This window comes from Arvicanthis niloticus, chromosome 13, assembly GCF_011762505.2.
Source record: "Arvicanthis niloticus isolate mArvNil1 chromosome 13, mArvNil1.pat.X, whole genome shotgun sequence".
NCBI lineage: Eukaryota > Metazoa > Chordata > Mammalia > Rodentia > Muridae > Arvicanthis > Arvicanthis niloticus.
In genome coordinates this window covers 68,997,972-69,022,597 of record NC_047670.1, presented here as the reverse complement: position 1 = coordinate 69,022,597, position 24,626 = coordinate 68,997,972, and the positions used below count along the sequence as shown (strand labels likewise).

General features: G+C 44.9%; 1 protein-coding gene across 3 annotated transcripts in view; it reads right to left on the bottom strand.

Annotated features, from left to right (window-relative positions):
* The window catches only part of Tmem117 (transmembrane protein 117), a 467,221-nt gene that overhangs the window by 421,340 nt on the left and 21,255 nt on the right, over positions 1 to 24,626 (bottom strand). The window contains exons 1-2 of one of the 3 annotated variants that reach the window (XM_076911951.1): positions 23,383 to 23,565; positions 14,558 to 14,860 (exon numbers count right to left, since the gene is read on the bottom strand). In XM_076911951.1, coding sequence (XP_076768066.1) covers positions 14,558 to 14,834 — 277 coding nt within the window. In that variant the 5' untranslated portion in view covers positions 14,835 to 14,860; positions 23,383 to 23,565. Of the gene's footprint in view, positions 1 to 14,557; positions 14,861 to 23,382; positions 23,566 to 24,626 lie in introns of those variants that run through there. The other 2 variants (XM_034517349.2, XM_076911950.1) reach the window with 2 other exon arrangements.

Here is a 24,626-nt window from a genome sequence, read left to right as displayed (position 1 = left end):
CTGCTTCTCTGTGCTCTACTGTGCTGTTCGCCCTTGCCTTTGGTCAGTTTGTTTTCCTAATCCCTTCAGGAGTCCCTTAAGACTGAAATGAAACAACGATTAAAAGCTCTGATCTTCTCAACTGTATTTGAAATATCAAACCACCTCTAACTGCTGCCTTTGTTACGTCACACCAATGTAAATATACCTTGATAGCAAACTAACTCAAAACCTCAGTGGCTTTCCAGGCTGGACAAGCAGACCAGCAATCTAACAATCTAATTGTTCTTGTGGGGACTGGAGTTCAGTCCCCTGCACCCACAGTAGGTTACTTACTACCATATACAATCCCAGCTCCAAGGGCTCTAATGTCCCTCTGACCCCTGAGGGCATAAGCACACACACACACACTCACACTCATACACACACACAATCACACACACTCTCACACAATCACACATACACTCACACAAACACACATATAATCACACACACAATAACACACATTCACACATACAACCACACATACACTCATTTATCACACACACTCACATACACAACCACACACACATTCACACACAACCACACACTCACACACACAACTACACACACATTCATACACACTCACACACACAACCATATACACACTTATACACAACCACACACACACACTTACACACACAACCACACATACACTGAAAGTCATACACACACAATCACACACTCGCACACATACAGAATTGTTAATCCTCTCAGTGGCTTTCAAAAATGAAATTGAACTCTTTTTTCACACTGCCTCTCCACTGAGGCCCTGTGAAAGGCTTTGTCCCACACTGCTTCCAAATCCCATTCAGGCACAGAGCACAGCCACACTCTGGAATCCTGCTGGTTCCAAGGAGGACAGGGGCAAGCTGGACTCCCGGAAAAGATGCTCTAGGATGGAAAAAGTCACATGGTTGGTCGGTCAGTCCCCCAGCTCTCACCTGACCAGTCAGAACACATCACAAGACCAGGAAGGACAACCCTATTGTGTGTCAGAACTGGGAGACAAACATATCTAATGAATTACGTGAGTGAATAAATTCTACCCCAACGTATACACACCTATCCCACGAGAGCAAAGCCCTTGGTTATTCGGCTATTACACACTGCTGTATCCCCAGTGCCTAAAGCTGCTCACCCCACATGCATAGCCCTCTACAAGCACCCCTTAAATAAATGCAAAACCATCTTCTATTAAGGCCTCTTGCAAATCTGAGGCTAACATATGTCTAGACCTGCTACATTGTTGAATCTGAAGCTCTTCCGCCACCCACTGTTGACAGTTTTCTTGAAGCAGTGTAAAAATACTCATCTTTACGTTCTGTTTGGGCTGTCGGCTAGAATTTGGAAACTAAGTAAGTGTTCGGTCCTCTTGGGCGTTGATGGCTAAGCACTTGTGTTTACAAAATGCGGTGTCAGGGACAGAATTTAGTAATGTAACAGCTGTAAACAGAAGCTGGGGAAAAGCCTGGAAATGAAGGGATGGCAGCATCTTGAGGGCCTGGTCTCATGGTCTGGTGGCTGTGGGTGACCTGGGAAAGAGCCTGGGAAGGGTTCTGGCAACGTCTACCACCTCCTCCTCATGTGGACAGAACATCTGTTCATCCCGAGAAAGACTTTTCTTCTTCTGTGTGGGAATCTGAGAGTCGCAGCTTGAAAGGACAATTGTGACTGTCCCCATCTGCTGCCTCCAACATGTCCTTCAGCACCTCCCCTGCTCCCAGTACCACCACAAAGCAGCCCTGTGTCCACCAGCCAGCTCAAGGAAGAGACATCTTTGAGAAGCATTTAACCCACTCAGAACCCAAGCTTTCGCCTAGACTCAGACATGGAGACAGGAGAAGGGCAAGTTCAAGGCCAACCTGGGCTACAGGGTCAGTTTGAGACCAGCCTGGGCTTTCTAATACTAATTAGGCTGAGTGTGAAAATCAAAAACAAAAAAGCAAGCAAGCAAGCAAACAAACAAACAAAGGAATCTAGAAACTTCATTTCCCAAGGAGAGCATCATCTGGACTCCCAAAAAGGAACCAAGGAGGGAAGGTGGGGTTCCGAAGAATAATCCAAGTTCCAGACGGTGGCTGCTCCACCTCTTTGAGAACCTAATGCAAATGTCATTTTATTAGAGAGAAGATTCTGGCAACTCCCTACCCCGTGTCCTTCTTGCTTAGTTGCCATATCATTTTCTGTCAGAACAGAAGTCTGACTCGAATGTTTGTCTGTTTTTTTCTCAACTGCAACGAAAGCTCAAAACAAACAGAACAGAGACTTTGATTTTCAATATGAGAACCCCCAACCTAGAAAACTCTCAGCGTTTGTTGAATGAAAGCAATCAAGCCTATATTTAAGGCTCCTGAACTCAGTTGAGACAGTCAGTTGAGACAAACAAGTTCACACAAAGCTTCAAAAAGGAACTCAGGGCTTTGACGCCTTACAGCTTATCACATGTGTCTGAGACATAAATCTGCCTTTTTGTGGTCTCTCCTGGTATCACAATTACCCAAACTAAACACTCATCTTTCTAAGCGAATTTGGAGAAGAAAGCAGAGTGACCTAGAGAAAGGTTAAATTTCAACTTTAGAAGTAGATCATAAGGCTGATGTTCAATATATGACAGGATGGTCTCCGAGAACGAGGGACCAAGTGAAGCTGTTACTGTTTTAAAGCAGAAGGCAGGGTAATTCTATTATCTGGGTTTTTCTCCCTCACCCTCTGCCCCCCCCCCCAATCTGTCTCTACTGGCATGGTTTCTAAAATGAGCTCTGTCACTGAGCCCAGGCACAGCCCCCACCTGTGGCACCTTGCTGCCTGGGGGACAAGTAGCTAACCTGGCTTTTCACCTTCCCTCCAAACTTGTGATTCTCGTCTTACTTGTGATGGAAGGAAGACTCTTCACTTCTTTCTTGTTTTCATGTTTTAGTTTCACCCCACCCCCCCCAAATAAGCACATAGCATTTCACTTTAAATTTTAATAAAGGAATAATTTGTTCTGTGGCTTCTGGTATTTCAGGATACTTTCGGATCTTGAACACGATGTTCAATAGCCTCCAGAATTGAATTTTTAAATTTTTTATATTGTTTTATTTATTTGTTTGTTGTTTTATGGCACCTGTTTGGTTTCTATTGAGAGAGAGAGAGAGAGAGAGAGAGAGAGAGAGAGAGAGAGAGAGAGAGAGAGGATCTGAGTTGATAGGGAGGTGGGGAAGACCTGGGGGAAGTTGGGAGAGAGGAACCCTAATCAGAATATATTTCATGAAAAATACCTATTTTCAATTTAATAATACTAATAAAACAAAGAGGTTCCATAATTCCCTTGAAGTTTCCATTACTTGCCCCCGCCCCTCTACCTAAATCTGCTGACTCAGGAACACACCCTCCTTCACACACTACTGAGAGCCAGGTTGCCCCTTCTTTCTCCTTAGCATGGTCACCGGCCCGCCTTGCCCCTTTTCCACACAATCTAACAACAGGTTTTCTGCTAGGACTGTTCACACCCAGAGACTTTACATTCTCCATCACTGACCAGGGCTTGGTGGAGAAATTTGTAACAAGGTTGCTCCAGCTACACTCATTCATCCTGAGAGCCTGTAGCTCACACCTACCCATGATGCATTATAAAACCTCCCTTGACCATTCCTGTCAGGAACAGCTTCTTACACTTCCAGACTCAATGGCCCGCTCCACTTCTTGGCCGTTATCCCTTGCTGGCACTGCAGTTACGTTGCAGCTCTGTGGTCAGACGTCTGTGTCTAATCAGCATGCGGTGTGCTGCTCTACTTAAACACGCCCATGCTGTGGATTTACGTACTGAAAATGTCTTGGGCAAACAAATCCTGAAACATTTGTCAGTGATGATGGTGACAGAATGCTGCTGTTACATTGGAGTAAACTGGGACGGGCATAAGGTGAAGGGGGTTAAATCAGGACATGACCTTCCCTGGACAGCTGAAGCTGGTTCAAACCTGTACTCTCAGTCCATGTGTCCACTCTTAGCTGGCTCATCCCGGCCATGCCCTCAAGGACACACAAAGTACAAGAAGTGTGTGCTGGGCAAGGGAAAAATCTTGTTCTGTCATCACATCCGTCTTAAGCAGAAGGAGAATCTGCAGAGAATGACCCTCTCTGCAGGAAGCACCTTTAGCATTTCTCTGGGCTGCACAGCAAGAATTCTCTGTGCCCTGAAACTGAGACATTCCTGCGAGGTCAATCAAATGACTTCCTGTAACCCAAAGGAAGGACTGTCAGGCGGAGATGGTGTCAGAAAGCTCTGGACACCGACAATGTGGAGCAGGGCGGTAGGGAGTGGCCTGGCACGACCCACTCCCAAGTCAGACAAGGCCGGCCTCTGCCAGTTCGCCATCTGGAGTGCCTGGAAGGCGCCCGTCTGGAAATGAGGCTTTGGCTTAGGTACTAACTTTGCTGCTGGCTCTTGTGATGACATTGGAGCTGTGCAAATGAACCTTGAATATTTCTGTGTATCCATCAACAAGAATGACAGATCACGCTCGTGAGAACCCGAATCAAAAACAATGGAACCGTCTCTCCCACCACCTGTACTCAGAACCCAATATTCATAGTGATGAGTGACTAAGCCTGCCATGGGGACGTCTGTTCTGATCCTGTGTGCTCCTGCATCTTGTAATGGCTTTTCTTCTCCCCCGTCTTTCCAGAACCCCTCAGAGCAACACAGCCCTGTGAGAGCTCTGTCCCACATCCACCCCTTGACCACCCACCAAGCAAATTCCCCTATGAGGGAGCAAGACTGCCCATTGATGTCACTGCTAACATCCTTGCTAGCCCAGTACACCCCCTAAGTAGCATACTATTTCAACTCCATGAAAATATCTTTTAAATGATTCCAATTTCAGCACTGAGAGGAGGAATGGGAGGAAAAGAGAAGCAAGCCAGAAAAATAAAATCTCAGATCACACCCCTGCTTCAATCAGGACTAATTACTCTGTGCTGGAAAAACAAACAATGTATTAATTGTAAATAATCCAATAAGCAAGCTCTCTTCACCGCCAGCTTCCCTGCTTGCTGCCACATCCGCTGCCAAGTTCTCCCCAGTCAGGGTCCACCTCACTAAACTGAGCTGGCTTTCCCATCTCTGGGAGAGTGGGTCCAGCTTCCTTCTGCAAGGTCATTTGACAGCTGTCTCCATAAGGATCCCATAGCACTCCCTCCCACTTAGAGGAGATGGAGGCAGCACTGCTCAACCTGGAAAGGAGAGTCCCTTGACCCTAAATGACTCATCTCTTCCAAGAACAGAAAAAAAAAAGTACCTAGAAAGTTTGCCTGGTTAATAGTTGCTGAATGACAACACTCTACCTGACATAGTGTATTAAGTCCTTGAGATCCCTTTCTGTGGAGTTTGTAAGCTCTGAATGACAACACTCTACCTGACATAGTGTATTAAGTCCTTGAGATCCCTTTCTGCAGAGTTTGTAATCTCTGTCCCAGGGGAACTCGATAGCAGCAGATTCTGCCCTGAAGGTTGCCTATGATTGCCTTTTAGTGCTAATGGATACATGGCTGACTACAAGCTAACAAAGGCACCTCACAAGCAAGAGGGCACAGCTAGGGGGATTCCCAGCCTTGTTGTCTGTCCCTGCTCTATGGGAGGAATGGCACTACAGTCAGAAGGCAGCTCTTCTGTAAAGGACTTCAAAGCTCTCTGAACCTTTTTGTAGCTTGTGGCATCAAACCCAAGGCCACACAAGTGCTGGCACAGTGCTCTACCGCAGGGGTCTGCACCCACCCTCAACAGCTCTCGTACATCAAACTTCCCTATGAGAAAAAATAGTCTGTTGATTTTTTTAAAATACCAATTATCAATATTTTTTTTTCGGTTTGCTTCCCCTAGCCTGTTTCATACACCTAGATATCTGTACATGCGAGCTTTGCTTCTCCAACCAGATGGGACACACCAAGCTTTTCAGTGAAGTCTTCAGTCATCTCTGGCTCTGAAAGTATTTTACTCTATGGACTGTAACTCTCTATTGACAACTCAAGCACTTTCAGAAATGAGGATATTAACATGGGGAAGATTTGGTGAGAAGATGGCTATACGGTTATAGAAACATGAGTGTAAAATAATACTTTGAGAGGACAAAGTTTAAAGCTATGGATCATGTATCACTTGCAGACATGTAGATGATATAGATAATGTAGATACAGACATATGACTCTTATAGATGGAGATCCTCATCACCTTGGTCATACAACACTGAAAACCACCAATTGTTTATATTTCTGCTAGGCAGTCTATGAATATATTTTTCTACATGTACCACTAAGTACCACAATACACTTGAGGGCCATTTACTATTCATTTATTATCAGTGAACTACTCAGACCGCAAATTAACACACAGCAGCTCAACCCAGAGCACTGTATTGAAATAATGTGTTTTTTCCAAAGTACTTGATTTGTTTTTTTTTTTATAGCTTATTTGTCCCATGTCACCATGACTATCTTGCCCACATTCTCTATATGTGAGAATTTGAGTCTTTCCTATCAAAATAAAATCAAATGTCTAGTTCAGAAGATAAAGAAAATTCTCAAAGTAGGCTTAAAACAACACAGTAGAAACAAGCAGGCAGTCAGCATTATTAAATTCATTAGTCAAATACTGTTGTCACCCTCACTGACTGTCCTTTATCATAATAAAGTAAGAAAATATTGGAATTTTGTTACAATAGTATAAAAAAGACTAGACTTGGTCTTCTAAAATCTCATGATATATTGAAATTACTCCCCTCCAAAACAAAAAACAAAAAAACAAAACAAAAAAAACCAAATAAACAACAAAGCCAAAACATGGCAAAAACCACCGTGCTATTTAAAAATAAAATAATCAAAATCACGTGCACACACACACACACACACACACACACACACACACACGAAACCCAGGAGTCCACTGATGTTTACATAACAGACACTCGAAGCAGTTTTATCTGGCCTTCTGTGCCAGCAATCCCCTTCCAGATCTCATTAGCAGTCTAGAAACCAGCCCTTTGTTAGCACAACCCTTTAAAAAAGGAATCATGATTTTTTTTAAAAAGCTTAGCTCTCTTGGGGGAAACAAAGCAGATCAGAAAGAAGGTTCTTAATGGTGGGCAAATGAGATTCACAGACTCTGAAACCTGAGGCTACTGTTTGTACAAATGTGTCAGCAAGAACTGTTATCAGCAAAAAGTAACCCCAACTCACACGAGGGCTGTTTTTAGTCCTTCTTTCCCCTGCCCAAGTAATATCCACAGAAGCAGATGTCCAGCTACTATTCATACAAATGTGTTTGACAGTGGGGCATTTAGCAGGGTGACAGGATGAACATAGAAACGTACACTAAGGTAAAAAGAATCTGCCCTTGGAGTGTAGAGGAAGAGCAATGGCCCCGGTTAAGCTTGCTAAGACAAGCTGAATAGTTTTCATGACAAATGGCCACTGCCTGTGTGCTCACCGGACAGCAGGACCTTCTGTTTCTCCTCCTCCTTCAGCCCCAAGATGAACAGACTGCCAGGCATCCCACCCAGCCTGCCTAGCTACCTTCAGTCTCGCCCTGACTCTCTACGACTCAGGCCCCATCAGCTCTGGGAGCTTCACATTCTCAATTCAGCTTTATCTTCCTGTCACTCTGTCCCTACGCACGCTGCCCTGAACACTCTGGACCCCTAATGAACAAAGGCCGCTGCTGAAGGACCCTCCTGACTCCTTCATTCCCGTCTCTCCCTTTACAGCACCCCTCTGATTCTTCCTCAACAGTAATTATGTCGTCATTTCACAGTTTTCTTCAGATATTCCCCAAACTCAAAGACCAGAGAAGTTTAAAGTTACCACACTGACTGGGACCCAACCAACCTTCGAACCCTCTCTCCTGCTCATTCTCAATACAAATCTCTCCAGACCTCATTCCAGACAGCCCGGTTTCTCCCTTTAGCACCACACAGCCATGCTTTTACACCGATCATCCTTGTCTACTTTGCTCCCACCGTTCACCCCATGCCCGGACCTCTGTAAGGAAATCTGTGCAGCACTTTCTACCTAATCCCAGCCTTGCTTTAGCCTCATTTGAGATCCCACCTGGGCAAGAATGCCCCTTTCACCTTCCTAGTCACTGGGACTCCCCTCTTGGATTCCCACAGCACTCAAGGTAGACTATTCATTTGATACTTGACATGCATTTCCTTCTGTTATCAGAGTATTTAATTTTTCATGCCTATGCATCTTGTCTCTTTAACCAGATTTTAAGTTCCCTCTCTCATATTTTATGAATAAAGAAATGAACTCCGTCCTATAGTTTCCAAGGAAAAGGCAACATCAGCAAAATCAACATACAAAAGGTGGACGATTTCTTTATCAAGTCCTTTAAATTTATTGAATACTGAGGGCCGAGCACAGTTCAGACACTGAGGATTACATGAAAAACAGCGGCATAAGGTCTGCTCTCATAGGGCTTATGGTATAGCTTGGAGACCAGACAGTAATGAAAGAGGTGTGTAAATATGGTATATATAAATTCTGTTGAGGGATGGGCAATATAAACAGGCTGTGCTGGCTAGTTGATGTCAACTTGACACAAGCTAGAGTTATCTGAATGGAGAAAACCTCAATTGAGAAAATGCCTCCATAAGATTCACTGTAAGGTATTTCTTAATTAGTGATTGATGGCAGAAGGCCCAGCCCATTGTGGGTGGGGCCATCCCTAGACTGGTGGCCCTGAATTCTATAAGAAATGAGCCTGAGAAAGCCACAAGGAGCAAGCCAGTAAGTGGCACCCCTCCATGGCCTCTGCATCAGCTCCTGGTTCCATGTTCCTGCCCTGTTTCAGATCCTGTCCTGACTTCCTTCCATGATGATACAGTGTTGTGGAAATGTAGTGAGTAAACTCTTTCCTCCCCAAGTTTCTTTGGTCATAGTGTTTCATCACAATAATAGTAACCCTAACTAAGACACAAGCTTTCGAATCATTCTCAGGTGCTGCCCATGGCAACCCGTTCTGAATCTGCCTGCCTTCTGCCTCCTGCAGCTTTAGCCTGGCCCTGCTTTTGGTACATACACAGAATGTTCTTGTCAAAGGAGTTGGACAGCTCCTTCAGGCGGAGGTCACAGTGACAATCTGTTAAAGGGGCAGTGCTGGAAAGGAAAGTTGAAATGGACAGGGGCTCTTTGAACTACGTCAGGAAACAAAAGGACAAGACAGAAGATGTAGTAGAAAAGAATGAATCTGTCTTTGAATTTGTTAGCTGCTATCTTGGTAATTCTAGATCATTTATGAAGTTGCCTGAGCCCTTTTTGCTTTGTCTCCTTAGAAGCGCTCTCTCTCTCTCTCTCTCTCTCTCTCTCTCTCTTCTCTCTCTCTCTCTTTCTCTCTCTCTCCTCTCTCTGTCCCTCTCTCTGTGTCTCTCTCTCTGTCTCTCTCTCTCTTTTTCTCTCCCTCCCCCCTCTCTCTCTGTTTTATGAGTCATACTTCAGCAGGTTCTTTAAAAGCAAAGGAAGATGAAGGAAGAAGGGGTTGGGAGGTGGGTGTGAGTCTTGAAGGCGGTAAGGTGCGGTGGGGAGCAAGAGTAATCAAAGCGCATTATAGGAAAGTCTCGAAGAATTAATAAAGACATTATATTTAAAAAGGAGGGGAGTTGGAATATCGTATGATAAGCTTGCTCTTGTGCTTCAATATTACGTTCTGTCTTTTTATGAAATTAAGACTCAAAAATTAAAAAAAAGGAAATCCACTTGTCATCTCCCCATCCAGCCCCCCACCTGCACAAAGCAGAAGAAAGAAGAAGCAGAATTTATGGCAACAAAATCCTAATATTTTGCAGAGATAATCCCCATGTGGACCTTGAAATCTTCTTCACTGCAGACAAGCAAAGGAGTTAATGCTTTCCATTGTCCCTCCTACCTGGGTTCCAAGGAATTCCAGAACAACAAGGGTCACCCAGCTCACAGAATCAAAGCACATTAGATTTTCTCTCCTTTCCTTGACTTCCTGACTTCATGACCCATGTCCTAGTGCACTGTGTGGCTGGGAATAACTTCAATTTACTTTTAGAATACAAATTAATTAATAAACTTAGGAGATTAAATTCCCTTCTTATTTAATATTTATACATACAATTTCTCTATCCATGGGTAGAAAATCATGCCAAGACATATTATTTGAATTTATATTTAAAAAAATAAAACTAAGATTCATCCAAGCAAACAGGAAAGAGAGACACCAGAGAGTGCAAACTGGTGATTCAGGAGAGCTCTCTTCTGACGAACCTTTATACAATGTTCAACGAGAGTTAGTCCTGAACTAAGAAATTCATTTGAATGTGGTCCTCAATCACATGCCCCTGTTAATATGGGAAGCCTGTGATCCCAGATCTTGGGAAGCTGGAGTAGGGATACTGAGTGATCAAGGCCACCTTGGGTCACAAAGCAAGACCTTGCTTGGCTCAGCAGGAAAACGTGCGGCTTCCTACACATCTGTAAAACTGCAACATTGTATTTCACACATAACTAACTCCATCACCATTAAACCCCTTAAATAGGTGCTCACAGGATCACTGCACTGAGAAGAGATAACAAAGCACCCGAGAGATTTAGAGTGGACTGAAGGGGACATTTTATTCAATATGTAAATCTGGCATTTTACTAGAGAATTACAAGAGGTGAGATTACTTGACACAAAATTATTCTGACCACTCCGTAAAGCATCCTGGTATTTCTGCAGCACAAGATTCTGTGCTCGTCATGCACCTTTAGTCATCTCGGCATGCACACACCATCACCAACATCAACTGCTGTGTGCTGGTATCCTCACATCATTAAAGGCTTAAATATAGCTTTTTAAAAAAATGAATTATGTATGAGGGCTGGTTATCTGGGAACCAAGACAGAAACATTTATCATGTATCAAGCCAATGAGAACATTTGTGCTTGCATTAAAATTTGGATTCTCTCCCACCATGCTGCAGGCGATCAGCTGAGGGCACCCTACCAGCAATGCTTTGCAACAAGTAGGCAACTGTGTAACAAGAAGACAACTTTGCAACAAGAAAATGACTTTGCAACAAGAAGACAACTGGAATAATGCAGAGGGCTTGAGAATGCAACTCAAAACAAGTGTACTGGGATTGGAAGAGCAAAGGAGTTGGCTGAAGTGTTAGGAGGGGCCCAGAGTCTCACAGCTGGGCTCTGTAAGAACCATAGTGAGGGGCACAGTAGGTTCGAGGACAACACACTGTGCATGGTGGAAGCCCAAGAGTCAGAAGGGAGTCCTCATCAGGAGCTTTGGCCATCAATCCAAAGAATTTGGATTCCATCTTGTGGGTGATAGGAGTCACTTAACAGGACAGTAAAGTGTACTGCTAAAAGTAAAAGTGTATGATTCTACAGGGAATCAGGGGAGGAGGGGGAGCTAGGCAGAGTAATTTAGAGTCCGTGAGCCACGGAAGAAAGACAGACAACAGGGGTTTGGCGTTCATGAGGAAGCTGGACCAGGACTCCACTTATCTCACAAAACTTGAAAAGTAGGTTTTCCTTCTTTAAGATGCATCGTTTCATAGATTTTTGAATAAGGATAAAAGAAGGAACTGTCCAACTGAAGTAATAAAACTGAGGATTCAAATCTTTTCTATTGTAGGCAAGGAAGTTAAGATGCACTGGCTGCTCAGTAAACTACTTGAACTCTAGAAAGCTCTTTTCAGAGCTAAGCTGCCACACTAACGGGAGAACTGACACGCAATGACTGAGATCTGGTTTTGGTATAAGAGCTAGAATTTATAAGAGAATAGCTTGGCAAAATGTGGCCACTGTAAAGTCAAACCACCTACCCATATTATTGAGCAATTATTTTGGTTCTAGATGGTTCTCAATTGTCCTTTGGGTGTTTTTCTCCAGCCTTAATATTCTGACCCGATTGCCATAACTAGTACATTTTTTAAGAGTTCCTCAGATGGTTTACAAACACCTCTAGCCACTGACTGCCCTCGCCGGCACTCCCTATCAATTTTGGAAACTGGAAACTGAGTCTCACATGCACCACCCACCCTTAACTACTCCTACACAGACTACATCCAGCGCCACCAGTCTTCCATATTTGATGTGTGAGCCAACTAACTGTATGTTCCTGTAACTCTTCTGTGTCAATGACCTCCAGACCACAGGAGCCTGTCATCCTAGCGACCACACCCTAGAGAAGTCACCACTGAAGGATGACTGCCGTCCGGCCACGCCCACAAATCTGGGCGTTTATTATTACTTCCATTTCACGTGAACTCTGGAGTGCTTGGTTTCCACCTAAATCTCCAAGCGCTTTGCAGGCTCCTTCCAGTCTGTGAGCACCCTTCCCACCCAGTCACATCCCACCTCACCAGCTTGTGTTTGCAAAATGCTCGTCTGCTCGATCCCCACCCCGCTTTCGAATCATTGTTGTTCCTAGTAGCTGAGCTCTGAAAAAGAAAATGCTGGGCAATTCAGACTGGCACCATTCACACTTGTAAGTGCTTGTCCATGATGGTCAGCAACCTGTCCACCTATCCCTGGCCAACTGACCTCCCTCCAACAAGTCCTCCACACCTTGACCACATGCCTTGAATTCCTTTATTATCCTACCACCTTTATTTCTCTTTACAGTAAAGCGAGGGGTGTCAGATGGGGGGATGTTCTCTTCCCTGCTCCTCCAACTACAGATACACCCACTTCAGCACCATCTTCACTCATCTTCACTAAGGGACAGGGCTTCCTGCTTTTGTCCCATGTAAGGCTGTAGTTTCTTCCCATATCCTAAGGCCAAGGCCAAAGAGACCTTGAGAGACACAGTCAGATCCATTTGTTCTGTAGATACGTCTGTTCTGTCTAAATCACACACACCCAAGATCCCCTACCTTAACTGTTATCATTGCTGGGTATACTTTGCTTTTATTACCCGGCTTGTTACCATGCTGGTACAATACACTTTTATTAAAGTCTCTTAGTGACTGGCCAGCTGCAGTACTCGTATCTGAGTTCATCCTCCCCACATATCAGCTCATCAAGTGTTGTACACTTACCTGCTTAGCTCTGTCCTTCAGAAGATATGTGTTTATGAGAGCAGAGGCTGTGCCTATTACATGTTCTATCCTAGTGTCTGGTGTGTAATAAATAATGTCTATCCCTACTTCTTGACCAACCTCAATCAAGCAAGCAGAGGGAACCATACCTCACAGGATCAAAGTCGGTCTCTTCCCTGGGAGTTTGAACTCGGGTAAAGCTAGTCTCACCAAGTGACTGCACAGTGTATCTCACTTATCCTGACGGAGCTCTAGGTCCAGATCTACTTCACCCCAGAGTCCAAAGTGAATTTCCTCCTTGGTATCTGTGAAATGGCCCAGTATCCTTATAAAGTTACTTATTCCTAAAGTTTTCTTTATGTTTGTATTTGATGTATATGGGAGTATCGTCCACATGTATAGCTGCACACCAGAAGAGGCTCCCACGGGACTACAGTCACAGAGGGTTGGGATCCTCCCTGTGGATGCTGGGAATGCTGTGAATGGCACAATCAGCCCTCTAGCACAGTAATTCTCAACCTGGGGGTCATAGCCCCTTTGGGGGCTGCATATCAGATATGCTGCATATTAGATATTTACAATCCACAGTGATGTACAGTAGCAGAATTACATGTATGAAGTAGCAATCAAGAATAATCTTATGGTTGGGGCTCACCATAGCATGAGGAATTGATTTCAAGGGTCACAGTGTCAGGCTGCAGCATGAGAATCTGTGTGCTAACACATAACTAGTTATTTTTTAACTTACACTAATTTTTCTGATATTTATTACCAAGAGATTTCTTAATACTATTCTGTTCTTTTATATACTATACTATACAGGTTCCAAATAAATATCAGGAAGCCTAAATTGGGGTTTTGTTTTTTAATCTAAGAGAAACAGAAGTAAAGAAATGTCTCAGAAAGAAAGGTTTGTTGCCACAAAGCCTGGTGACCTGCGTTGAATTCTTTGAACCCACACAATGCAAGAAAAGAACCAACTCCTGTTAGCTTGTACTCTGAACATACACATACATACACACACACACTGCACACACACACACAGGAGCATATGCACACATGTACACTACTAAATAAATAAATACAGGCAGGTATTCTTACGATGTAAAAAATGCTCTGTTCTGTTTATAATTTCATATGGATATATGTGTGTCCGTGTGTTTATATGGCTAGTAGTTGAAATGTGTGCTGTCAGAAGGCGTTGTCTTTACAATCTGCACTCTTAACTATACCACACTTACAGGCTACGTTCATGTCTTTTGGTTGCCCACATTTTTAAGTGAAATCTGATACCAATTTCATTTCATGACCATCTCTCTAATCATCAGGCACAGAGACAGTTAAATAATCTACCTCGCTACCACACTCCAGAACACACTGAGCCAGGAGGACAAACTGAAAGCATCTGGCACTGGACTTTCGGAAATGGACAGCTCTGGCTCAGAGAACAGAAAGTGAAGAGCCAGCAGCATGGCAGCACATGGTACAGTACTTACCAAATAAACGCTGATGGAACAGAAACTTGCCAGCAATCAGTCCTATGAGAATGGCCAGCAGCCATAGAAGCACCTTCAAAATCCTCCAGCCAACTCCTCTAGGGTATTTATTTGTTACAAATGAAAAACAGTTTCCAACAACAATAACATTGGCTTCTGTCTGGCTGTGAGAGACTGGGTCCTCCGCGAATATCAAGAAGTTAAAGAAGATGACCAGGTAAGCCACGATCATGCGAGACCAAGGATGCTGGAAATAGTAGCGGAAGTCTTTACCCATCCTTCAAGTCTTCGGTGCTGCTTGACCTGTGTGAGGAAAGACACCAAGTTAGAGCCGAAGGCGAGCCACTTCTCCATTGTTCAGACCTATTCAGGCCTGCTGCAGAAGAAGATAGGTGGGAAATACACCTGTTCCTGCCCATGGTACCAGAACAAGTCCCAAGCTGAAGAAAGTTAACTCTGTCCTCAATCCTAATACATAGACAGGTTTTTCAAGACAGGGTTTCTCTGTGTAGCCCTGGCCATCCTGGAACTTGATCTGGCTGGCCTCGAACTCAGAGATCTGTCTGCCTCTGCCTCCCAAGTGCTGGGATTAAAGACCCATGCCACCACCAACCCGGCTTATTTTTGTCTCCTATCATTTGAAGAGTAGTGAGCAGATAAAAGACAAGAAAGGAAGGGACAAGTGAGGGAAGAATGATGTCTATAGCTAAGGTGATGGCCAGGCTTGAAAGCACACATCCATAATCCCAACACTTGGGAAGCAAAAGCTGGAATTTTATGAGTTTAAGGCCAGCTTGAACTACATACCAAGTTTGACACCAGGCTGGGCTACATGAGACCGTTGTTTTGTTTTGTCTTTTAATGAGATCATGACTATGACGACATAGAGTAGGAAGAGAGCATAACATCTTCATGATGCCTTTAGACAGTTTACCTTATGACTACAAAGCCACTTAAAAGATCAAGTGATGCAGAAGTAAACTGAATACATATTAACAAACCCTTTGCCCGAATCTGTCTCCTCACAGTGGTGATTAAGTAATTTGATAGATATGGGATACGCTTCCAAATCTATTTCTAGACATTGTCAAATGAACATATGGACAGAAAATTCCCTAACCAAAAAAAAAAAAAAAAAACCTTTACAGTCTGGTTAAATAATTTCAAGAAAGATTTAATATAGCCAAGTCTATACTAAGCATTTCCCCTGGAGTTGGGGGAGGGTGGGCAGAACTGGACCACTGTGCTTCTGGGAAATATGAAAACAGAAAGCTTCCACAGAGAAAGGATGGCCAAGTCCAAGGTCCAGGCTAAGTAGGATGTTTCCCCAGGTGGAGATGGCAGAGGTCCTCCTCCTCTTCCTCCTCCTCCTCTTCCTCCTCCTTCTCTTCCTTCTCTTCCTCCTCCTCTTCTTCTTCCTCCTCTTCCTCCTCCTTTTCTTCCTCCTCTTCTTCCTCCTTCTCTTCCTCCTCCTCTTCTTCTTCCTCCTCTTCCTCCTCCTTTTCTTCCTCCTCTTCTTCCTCCTTCTCTTCCTCCTCTTCTTCCTCCTCCTCTTCTTCCTCCTCCTCTTCTTTTTCCTTCTCTTCCTCCTCCTCCTTCTCTTCATCTGATTTCTTGGGACAAGGTTTCCCCCATGTATGTAGCCCTAGCTGACCTGGAATTCTCAGTAAACCAGGCTGGCCTCAAACTCAAAGAGATCCACCTGCCTCTGCCTCCTCGGTGCTGGGATTAAAGGTGTGCACCACCTCCACCCTGAGGGTTGCACCTTCTTCAGAGCTACCCACAAATCCCTACACTGTAACTCCCACATTGGGCCTGCTTTAAATCTACTGGGTCTTGTGAGAGGAGCCTATGGCTACTGCTAGTGTTCATTTTTGTCAACTGACTTGGCACTTGGACTCAGCTAAATCTGTTTCTTTAGCCATAATAACTGTTTAAATACTAAATAACAAAAATAAGAGATATAATTTGACTTTCATTGACTGGCTCATTTTCCTTCTTTCACAATTTTTTTTTAAAATAAGTCCAGGGAAATTAAAACAACAACAACAACAAAATTTTAAAAATGAAACAACAACAAAAAAAAAAACCTCTAAAGGAAGAAAGCCATGGCAGTATCCACACAGCTGTGTGTTGGGTGTCTGCATGCATCATTAGTATGTCTGTTTTGGGACATAACAACCCTCTAAATGCTGTTATTACCACTGCCTGCCCCTTCATTTTACAGGGATGGGACTGAGGCTCTTAAAGTTTGTGAGTTGCCACAAAACTCTGGTCTGAGTCTCTAGGGTCTGAGCCCAGGGCATGACTACCAGCCTCAGGTTGAATTCAGGTACTTGCAGGGGGCCAGGGCCAACCCCCAGGATGTCAAGCCTTGCACACTTTCTAGAGGTACATCCGTCTCTAGAGGCAACGGAACAAAATCTGTAACACATCCTTCTATTCCTGAGGGTCAGGGGGTGTAAATGAAAAAGTCCTTCACAGATCCTGAACACTTGGAGAAGGCAGGGGCAAGAGAGCATTGACAAAGTTGCTGCTGCTGTTGTTGTTGTTGTTTTACACCTGACTGAAAATATAAATATGACACACATCCTGAAGTTCTTCAAAGTCAACGGAAGGTTTGGGAACAGGAACCAAGGCTCCAAAACCCCAGGCTCATGAATGCCAACTAAAGCCATCATCTAAATTAATGAAGATTTGGTACAACTCTTTTTTTAAAAGCAACATTAAAATACATATGGGTTGACCATAGAATTCACCCAAGCCGAGAGCACCTTCGATCCACAGCCTGCTAATCAACGTCAAGTCCCAGAAGATGTTCCTGAATGCCCAACTCAGTAAGACCTGTTCCCGGGGTCTGTGACTCAGAATGCTTAAGAATGTTGACTTGCACATAGCAAAGCAAATGTTGTAGAACAGAAAATGAATAATATAAATGTCTGTGAGAGTCGACTACCATTGGGCCCCCTGTTAACAAAGACTCATGCAGAGCCCCTGGAAGTGTCCAGTACCACCACCACAGAGAAAGCCCCAAAACCTCATCCCAAAGACCCTGTGTCTTAATAGACACTCCTACATGCCTAGCGACACAGACATGGATGCAGAGGTCACCTAAGGTCTCTCTTCCAGGTAACTATGCGCTTCTCTTAACCAGTGATGATTCTGGTGAGATTCCCACCACAACCTCCTCTCTGCCCTACAGGTGCACAGGTGGGGACTGAGAACCCGAAGAAGCAGCACAGACCTTTGACTCCTGTTATTAAAGTGAAATGCTCTGACTTGCATTGCTGTGGGTTTGTTTTTTTTAACTTCAAAATCTTGCTTTGTGGGCATTATAATGTCCACATGCCAGAGTCAAATGAGCACATTCAGAAATTTTTGGAGACAGCTGCTGCAACACTATTTTGGGAGACAGAACTACATACAGTGCTGAGCAGAAACCCTACTCCAGTGCATGATCTCAGCTAATTCCAAGCCACGCTATGAATGTTCCTGTCGCTATCATGTTACAGATAAGGACGTGAAAGCTCCAAGCGCTTGCCACCGATTAACTCACAGACCCAACAGATGAAAAAGCCAAAAACTGTAATGTCCAGGTCTTGAGCAACCTTTCTCTTTGATCAGTGCTGGAGGCTGGTCCCACAATAAGCTCTTTTCTTCCAATAGTTCGGCGACGTCAATCCTAGCAGGAAGAAGCAGGACCCTGATATTGATCATTTCATCTCCGTATGAGAAACATTAGGATGGATTTACTGTTTTTCTTATATCCAGAAGTTAAAATGGCACTTCAGTTCTCCAGCGCTCACACAGTTACTTGGGTATCTCTGCTCATCACTCTTCTGTGGCTTTGGACACCAAGATATCAGAAGTTTGTCTAGTCCTTGTGGCCCGGCATTCTAGCTCTTTAGATACCTGATAGGATCCAGAGTGCCAGGAATGTCTCTACCTCTGCAGTCATAGTCAGCATCTCCATGGACCACGGGGTCATCTTGACCCTGTTGCTAGGAATCCAGGAGTGAGGTTTGCCAATAGACTATGTGTGCAGCTAGGCACACAGTTTGCAAATACTTTGGTCTTGTTGGTTTGTGTTTATTTTGAATTCTAATCCTATAACTGTATGTGGGGATGCCTGTGTCTTTACTCTTAGCAGTTCCTAGTGAAATCATCCACTTGCATGTTTAGCTCCTTCCCTTGATCCTCCTCAGAGAGATCCTAAGTGGCTATTTCCTTCCTGGGCAGAGCTTAGTGCTGAGCTAATAGTGGTCAGTCAAGAGATGTGAGCTGAATAAACTCAGTGGGACACTCAGACATAGAAGAGTTCTCTTTCTCTAAGAAGGCTCAACAGAGCCATGTGACAGTAAACATCTGCTAAGAAAAATAGAAAAGGCAGACAACCAACCCAAAGCCTGCAATGATGGCACAGCCCCTAACATCACTGACCCCACTCCTGGCCGACGCCATCCGCACCCGGCTCTACACTGAACTATCGCTGCCATCACAAATGGCTAACATTTACCGAGTACTCACTGGACACGAGACTCTGTATTGATGAGTTTTGTAGTCATCACTAATAAACCGAATGGCTGCCAGGTAAGGAATAATACTCTTATTTTTCCCTTTCACAAATACTGATGCTGGGACTGAGGGTTTGGTACCTTCCACAAGACAGAAAAGCTCATCAGAGGTATGGTGAATGTGGCCACACAGCACCTATGCTTTACTCTGCCCCAAACTCTGCCCTTTGTGTGCAGGTTAGAACATTTTCTAAAGGATTCACAATACTTCTAGGATGATAAGTCTATTCTTCCTGAGCAACATGAGTGCTGGCAGCATGATCACAAAGGGCATGGAGATTGTTAATTCTTCTTGTCCCTTGTTTCAGAACATCAGCATACATAGCTGAGTTGATCTGATGTTACTTTCCAAATGCACCACTGATGTTCTTCAGTCTGACTCTCAGACAGCAAAAACTCCACACCCCTTAGTTCTCTCTTCAGTAACGACAGTGGGGTAATGCCACCATTAATGCCATGGAAGCCTTTGGCTGTACACAGAAGTTGTAACTGGAATATTGGTGACTATAGGCTAAAATTGATCACTCATCAGCTTCTACAATAGCTCCAACTCTAAAGAGATGTGGATTTATCCCAGATAACTAAAATGTCACATATTTTACCAAATACCGGCATTCCAAAGGAGCGTGAAGGAGAAGAGTAAGGACCTCCAGGTCAGCGGAGTTTGTAAAGAAAATGCTGTTATATAGCCACTAGAGAACGTGAGATCAAAGGCTTCCAAAGAGAAGACTGACACCATCTACAGAGAAATGGTCAACTCTGACTGTAATTCCAGAATAGCATTCATCTGTCATTTGTCCAACATCTACCACTCTTAGATGCCCATGTGCTGAAGTTACATGCACAGGGTCAAGAGTAAATAAGCATTTAAAGATGGATGGATGGGTGGGCTGGATGGATGGATGGATGATAGATGGATGGATGGGTGGGTGGATTGGTGGCTGAATGGGTGGATGGATGGATGCAATGAATAATGGTAGATATATTGGTGGATGAATGAGTGGGTGGATGGATGGATGAATGGGTGGGTGGGTGGGTGGGTGGGTGGGTGAATGGATGATGGATGGATGGATGGGTGGATAGATGGGTGGGTAAATGGGTAGGTGGGTGAATAGATGGTGGATGGATGGGTGGATGGATGGATGGATGGACAGATAGGTGGATGGGTAGATGGATGTATGGATGGGTGGATGGATGGGTGGGTGGGTGGGTAGATTGGTGGCTGAATGGGTGAGTGGATGGATGGATGAATGAATAATGGTAGATAGATTGGTGGATGGATGGGTGGGTGAATGGATGGATGGATGGGTAAATGGGTAGGTGGGTGAATAGATGGTGGATGGATGGGTGGATGGACAGATGGGTGGATGGATGAATAATGGTAGATAGATTGGTGGATGGATGGGTGAGTGAATGGATGGATAGATGGATGAATAATGATAGTTAGATTGGTGGATGGATGGATGGATGGATGGGTAAATGGGTAGGTGGGTGAATGGATGGTGAATGGATGGATGGATGGATGGATGAATAATGGTAGATAGATTGGTGGATGGATGGATGGATGGATGGATGGATGGATGGATGCATAGATGGATGGTGAATGATTGGATGACAGATGGCTAACAGAGTAACCTTGGCTGACAGAAACATATGACGTTCCCATTCCAGAGCAAGTGGACCATGGATGAAGGTAACTGATAAGGACCCTGATTCAGGGCCTCTGATGGTTTTCTTGTAAGGGACAAATGTTAAACCCTTTAAAAGATAATACTTTTTTAAACTAAAAGAGAAAAGTAAAGCAGAGAAAGGTGACAGTCCTCAGAGACCTGGTGTGCTTCAGGAAGTGCAGGGCATCTGAGGAGAGTAAGAAAAGAACAGGCCTGGTTCAGGCAGAGTGAAGCAGGGCCCTGACACTATCCTCTGGCATCAGCAGGGCCAAACACTCTGCAGGAGGGCAAGGAGAAGAAGCAGAGAAGCTCATGAGGAAGACAAATGCCCCACGACAGGTGGTGAGAGACAGTTTGAGGTCTATGCAGTTTACAAAGCTCTGCTTCTAGAAACACAATAAAATATAATAAAAGAAGCAGTGAGGCTTGCCTATGGAGATGGACCGGATGTGGGGAGGGATGGATGGTCCGGGCAAACATTTAGATGAAAGTGCCATTTTCTAAGCTGAAAAACCCATTTCCTGAGATAAACAGAACTTCAGCAGATACAGAAAATGCAATTGTTATTGACATTTTTTTTTTGTTATGTGTCGGGCTTGGAAGAACACTTATTTTTTTCTCACATATTATCTCGATTAGTCCTTACACCAACCATCTAGTAAGGACACAGAGATTCAACAAGGCACAATCTGCCCATGGTTGTGTTGTTGCCAACTGACACAAACAAGCAGCCCAGATGCACGTACCCCAGTTAGCATTACGATCCATTCTACGAAGGATGGGAAGACCCGGACCTACTAATCACTCAGCACTTTCTGATGGTGAGCAGAGGAACAGACATGATAGACAGAGGGTTAACAGGCCAGTGTTGTGGGGGAGAAACCGAGGATTTCTTTTCAGGGAGAGCTTGTAGTACTGGAGCATCTACCTTCGTAAAAAGAAAGATGGAAGAAAAGTGGACAAGCCAAACCGGTATATATTTCCTGGACCAAATCTAGGTAAGGATGGGCCTCAAGAGAAATACAAGCCTTTACCTCAAACTGATAAATAAGTGGACACGTGTAAAAAGGTCTTCGGGTGGCGGCAACCCTTGACTATCAAGATTCTGGGCTTCAGCCCTTTCACTTCAAAACCAAACAAGCAAACAGGAGGACCAGAGCACTTTGTATAACCCAGCATTCATGACAGGTTTTATCGTGCAAACACCAAACAGAAATACAACAGGGACTCTTGCTTTCAATCCACTCCAAAGACCACACAGCCTTTTAAATAAAGCACAGCCTTCTAAAGCAATCAATGTAACCACCTAAGTGCCTCTGGACAGGGATGGGGATGGTGTCTGTGGTACCAACTAATTTGCAGGATCGCATTTGTAAATCACATCCTTTCTCCTCACATTGGATGAAAGTTTGGTAATTTTCCTCTGGTGTCTTTTATCTGGCAGACCTTGGGACATCGATCAAAGCAGGTTTCTTTAACCTCGGAACCCAAGAAAGAGCAGAGTTGGCTTGAAGGTCTTCCAGAAAGACAGTGTCCCAATGTAATGGCAAGATGGGGATGAGCCCATCCTATCGGATTATAAAGTGGAGTCGTGACCATGGGACCCTTTAAAAAGGCACGGACTGCCCTTTGGGCCATTTGCTTGTCACAGTCTTACTCCAAGACAACTAAACTCAATGGACTAAAGTTCATTCAAGCCTGGAGTCACCTTTTAAGTGACTGGAAGCTTAAAGCAAATTAAGTAGGAATGATGGGTACTGGGTTTCTTGAGCACAAGAATTAGATGGAGAGTGGGAGGACAGTGATGGGCAACTGATAGTCACAATCCTCAGTTGCTCTTAAACTATAAAGGTTGAGGGAATAGAAAGATACTATATCCGGATAGATGGATGGATGGATGGATGGATGGATGGATGGATGGATAGACAGAGAGACAGACAGACAGACAGATACAACAGAAATAGTTTTTATATAGATTTTACCACCATATTCAGTAAATTAGAACTTGCTATAGAAGTACAAATCAAACCATAAAAGCATCCTAAACTGGGGTGGGGACACCTCATATTTTACATACTTCACTTTCTTTACGTCCATACACTAATATCAAAGTAAGTCACACACACACACACACACACACACACACACACACACACACACACACACACACACACGATGTTCCACAGAGCGTAGAACGAATCATAGCAGCCTAGATGTTCTCTCACGGGTCAAACACAGCCGCGGGCCTGTGGTATTTTTCAAAATAGAAATGGAAAACTAGTTTTTAATTCAGTCAGGATGGAGTTCGCAAACACACAGGCCTTCCCTTTCCCTTCCTGAAAGGACGCGGAGGAAGTGCAACCTGTTTCTTTCCCCGGCAGCCGGGGGCTTGGGTCCCTGCGCCCCGGAATCGGTGGAGCGGGAAAGTTCGGGCTGCCCGCGGCCGGTCCCCCGGAGCCCCGGCTGGCTCGGTCCCCGCCCGGCTCCGGCGTCCCCGGCCCGCGGGAATGCGGGGCTGCGGTGCTCCGGCCTGCCTGCGCGCCCGGGGCTGCGGGCCGAGGGCTGCGGGCCGCGTACTCACCGGAGGGCGCGCGGCTCTGCCACCGCGGCGGACGCAGGACTAGCGGCGACACGGGCCGCGGCGCGCTGCTGTCACCCGGCTATAAATACCGCGGCCCACGCCGCCGCCTACGCTGGCCGCCCTCGCCGCTCCCGCCGCGCCGCAGAGTCGGCCCCGGACCGCGCCGGGCACATGCCGCCCCGCCCGCCCGTCCGCCCGCCTGCCCGCCTGCCCGCCTGCCCGCCGCGCCTCTGCGGAGCCAGACTGGACCGGACCGGACCGAGCGGGGCAGGGCAGGGCACGGCAGGGCAGGGCAGGGCAGGGCAGGGCACGACAGGGCAGGGGCGCTGCGGCGGCCTAGGGAGAGCGCCACCCGGCCACGGCCTGCGGGAACCGCATCAGCTGCACCCGGAGGGGAACCTGCGCCGCGTCCGCAGCGGGGACGCTAACTTTCTAAGGTGGCCTTGGTCACACAGCATCCCTGCCTGCTGCTATGTGAAGGGTGGAGCTGGGCAGAGGGTCTCTCTCTCTCTCTCTCTCTCTCTCTCTCTCTCTCTCTCTCTCTCTCTGTGTGTGTGTATGTGTGTATGTGTCTGTGTATATGTAAATTTATATGTATATATGCATATATATTTATGTGTATTCGTGTACATGTATTCACACTATGCATGTATACATACATATGTGTAGTATGTATATAGATGCACATGTGTATATATATATGTAAATATGTGTGCACATATAGATAGATTGGTACATGAATGTGTGCCTGTACATATGCATATATAGATAGTTAACTGTGCAGAAATAGTGTATGTACATAGATATACACACACATAAATACAAATACATATACAAATACACGCTAACGTATACATTGCACAAATACATAAGCACACATACCCCTATGCATATGTGTACACATCAACACATCTCTGACACTTGTCATTCGTGTGGTTATCTAGTTCTCTACAGCGTGTGTCAGGAGGAACCTTTGACCTGGTCTGAGGAACCCCTTTCTTTCCTCGTGTATGTCTGCTGCTTACTCTACCCTGCTCCCTCAGCTTGCCGGCTGCTTTAATGTGTTAAATGTTGCTATATCCAGCATGCTGAGAGCTAGCTACTGCATATTGACAGCTAGTGCTAATGGGAATGATCACATTTTGTACAGCGAAATGGAAAAGAAAATGATTCTTGGGTGCCAACAGTAGCGAATTTAGGAAGGCAAGGGCAGCCCTAACGGAAGGAGAGGCGGCTGAGACACC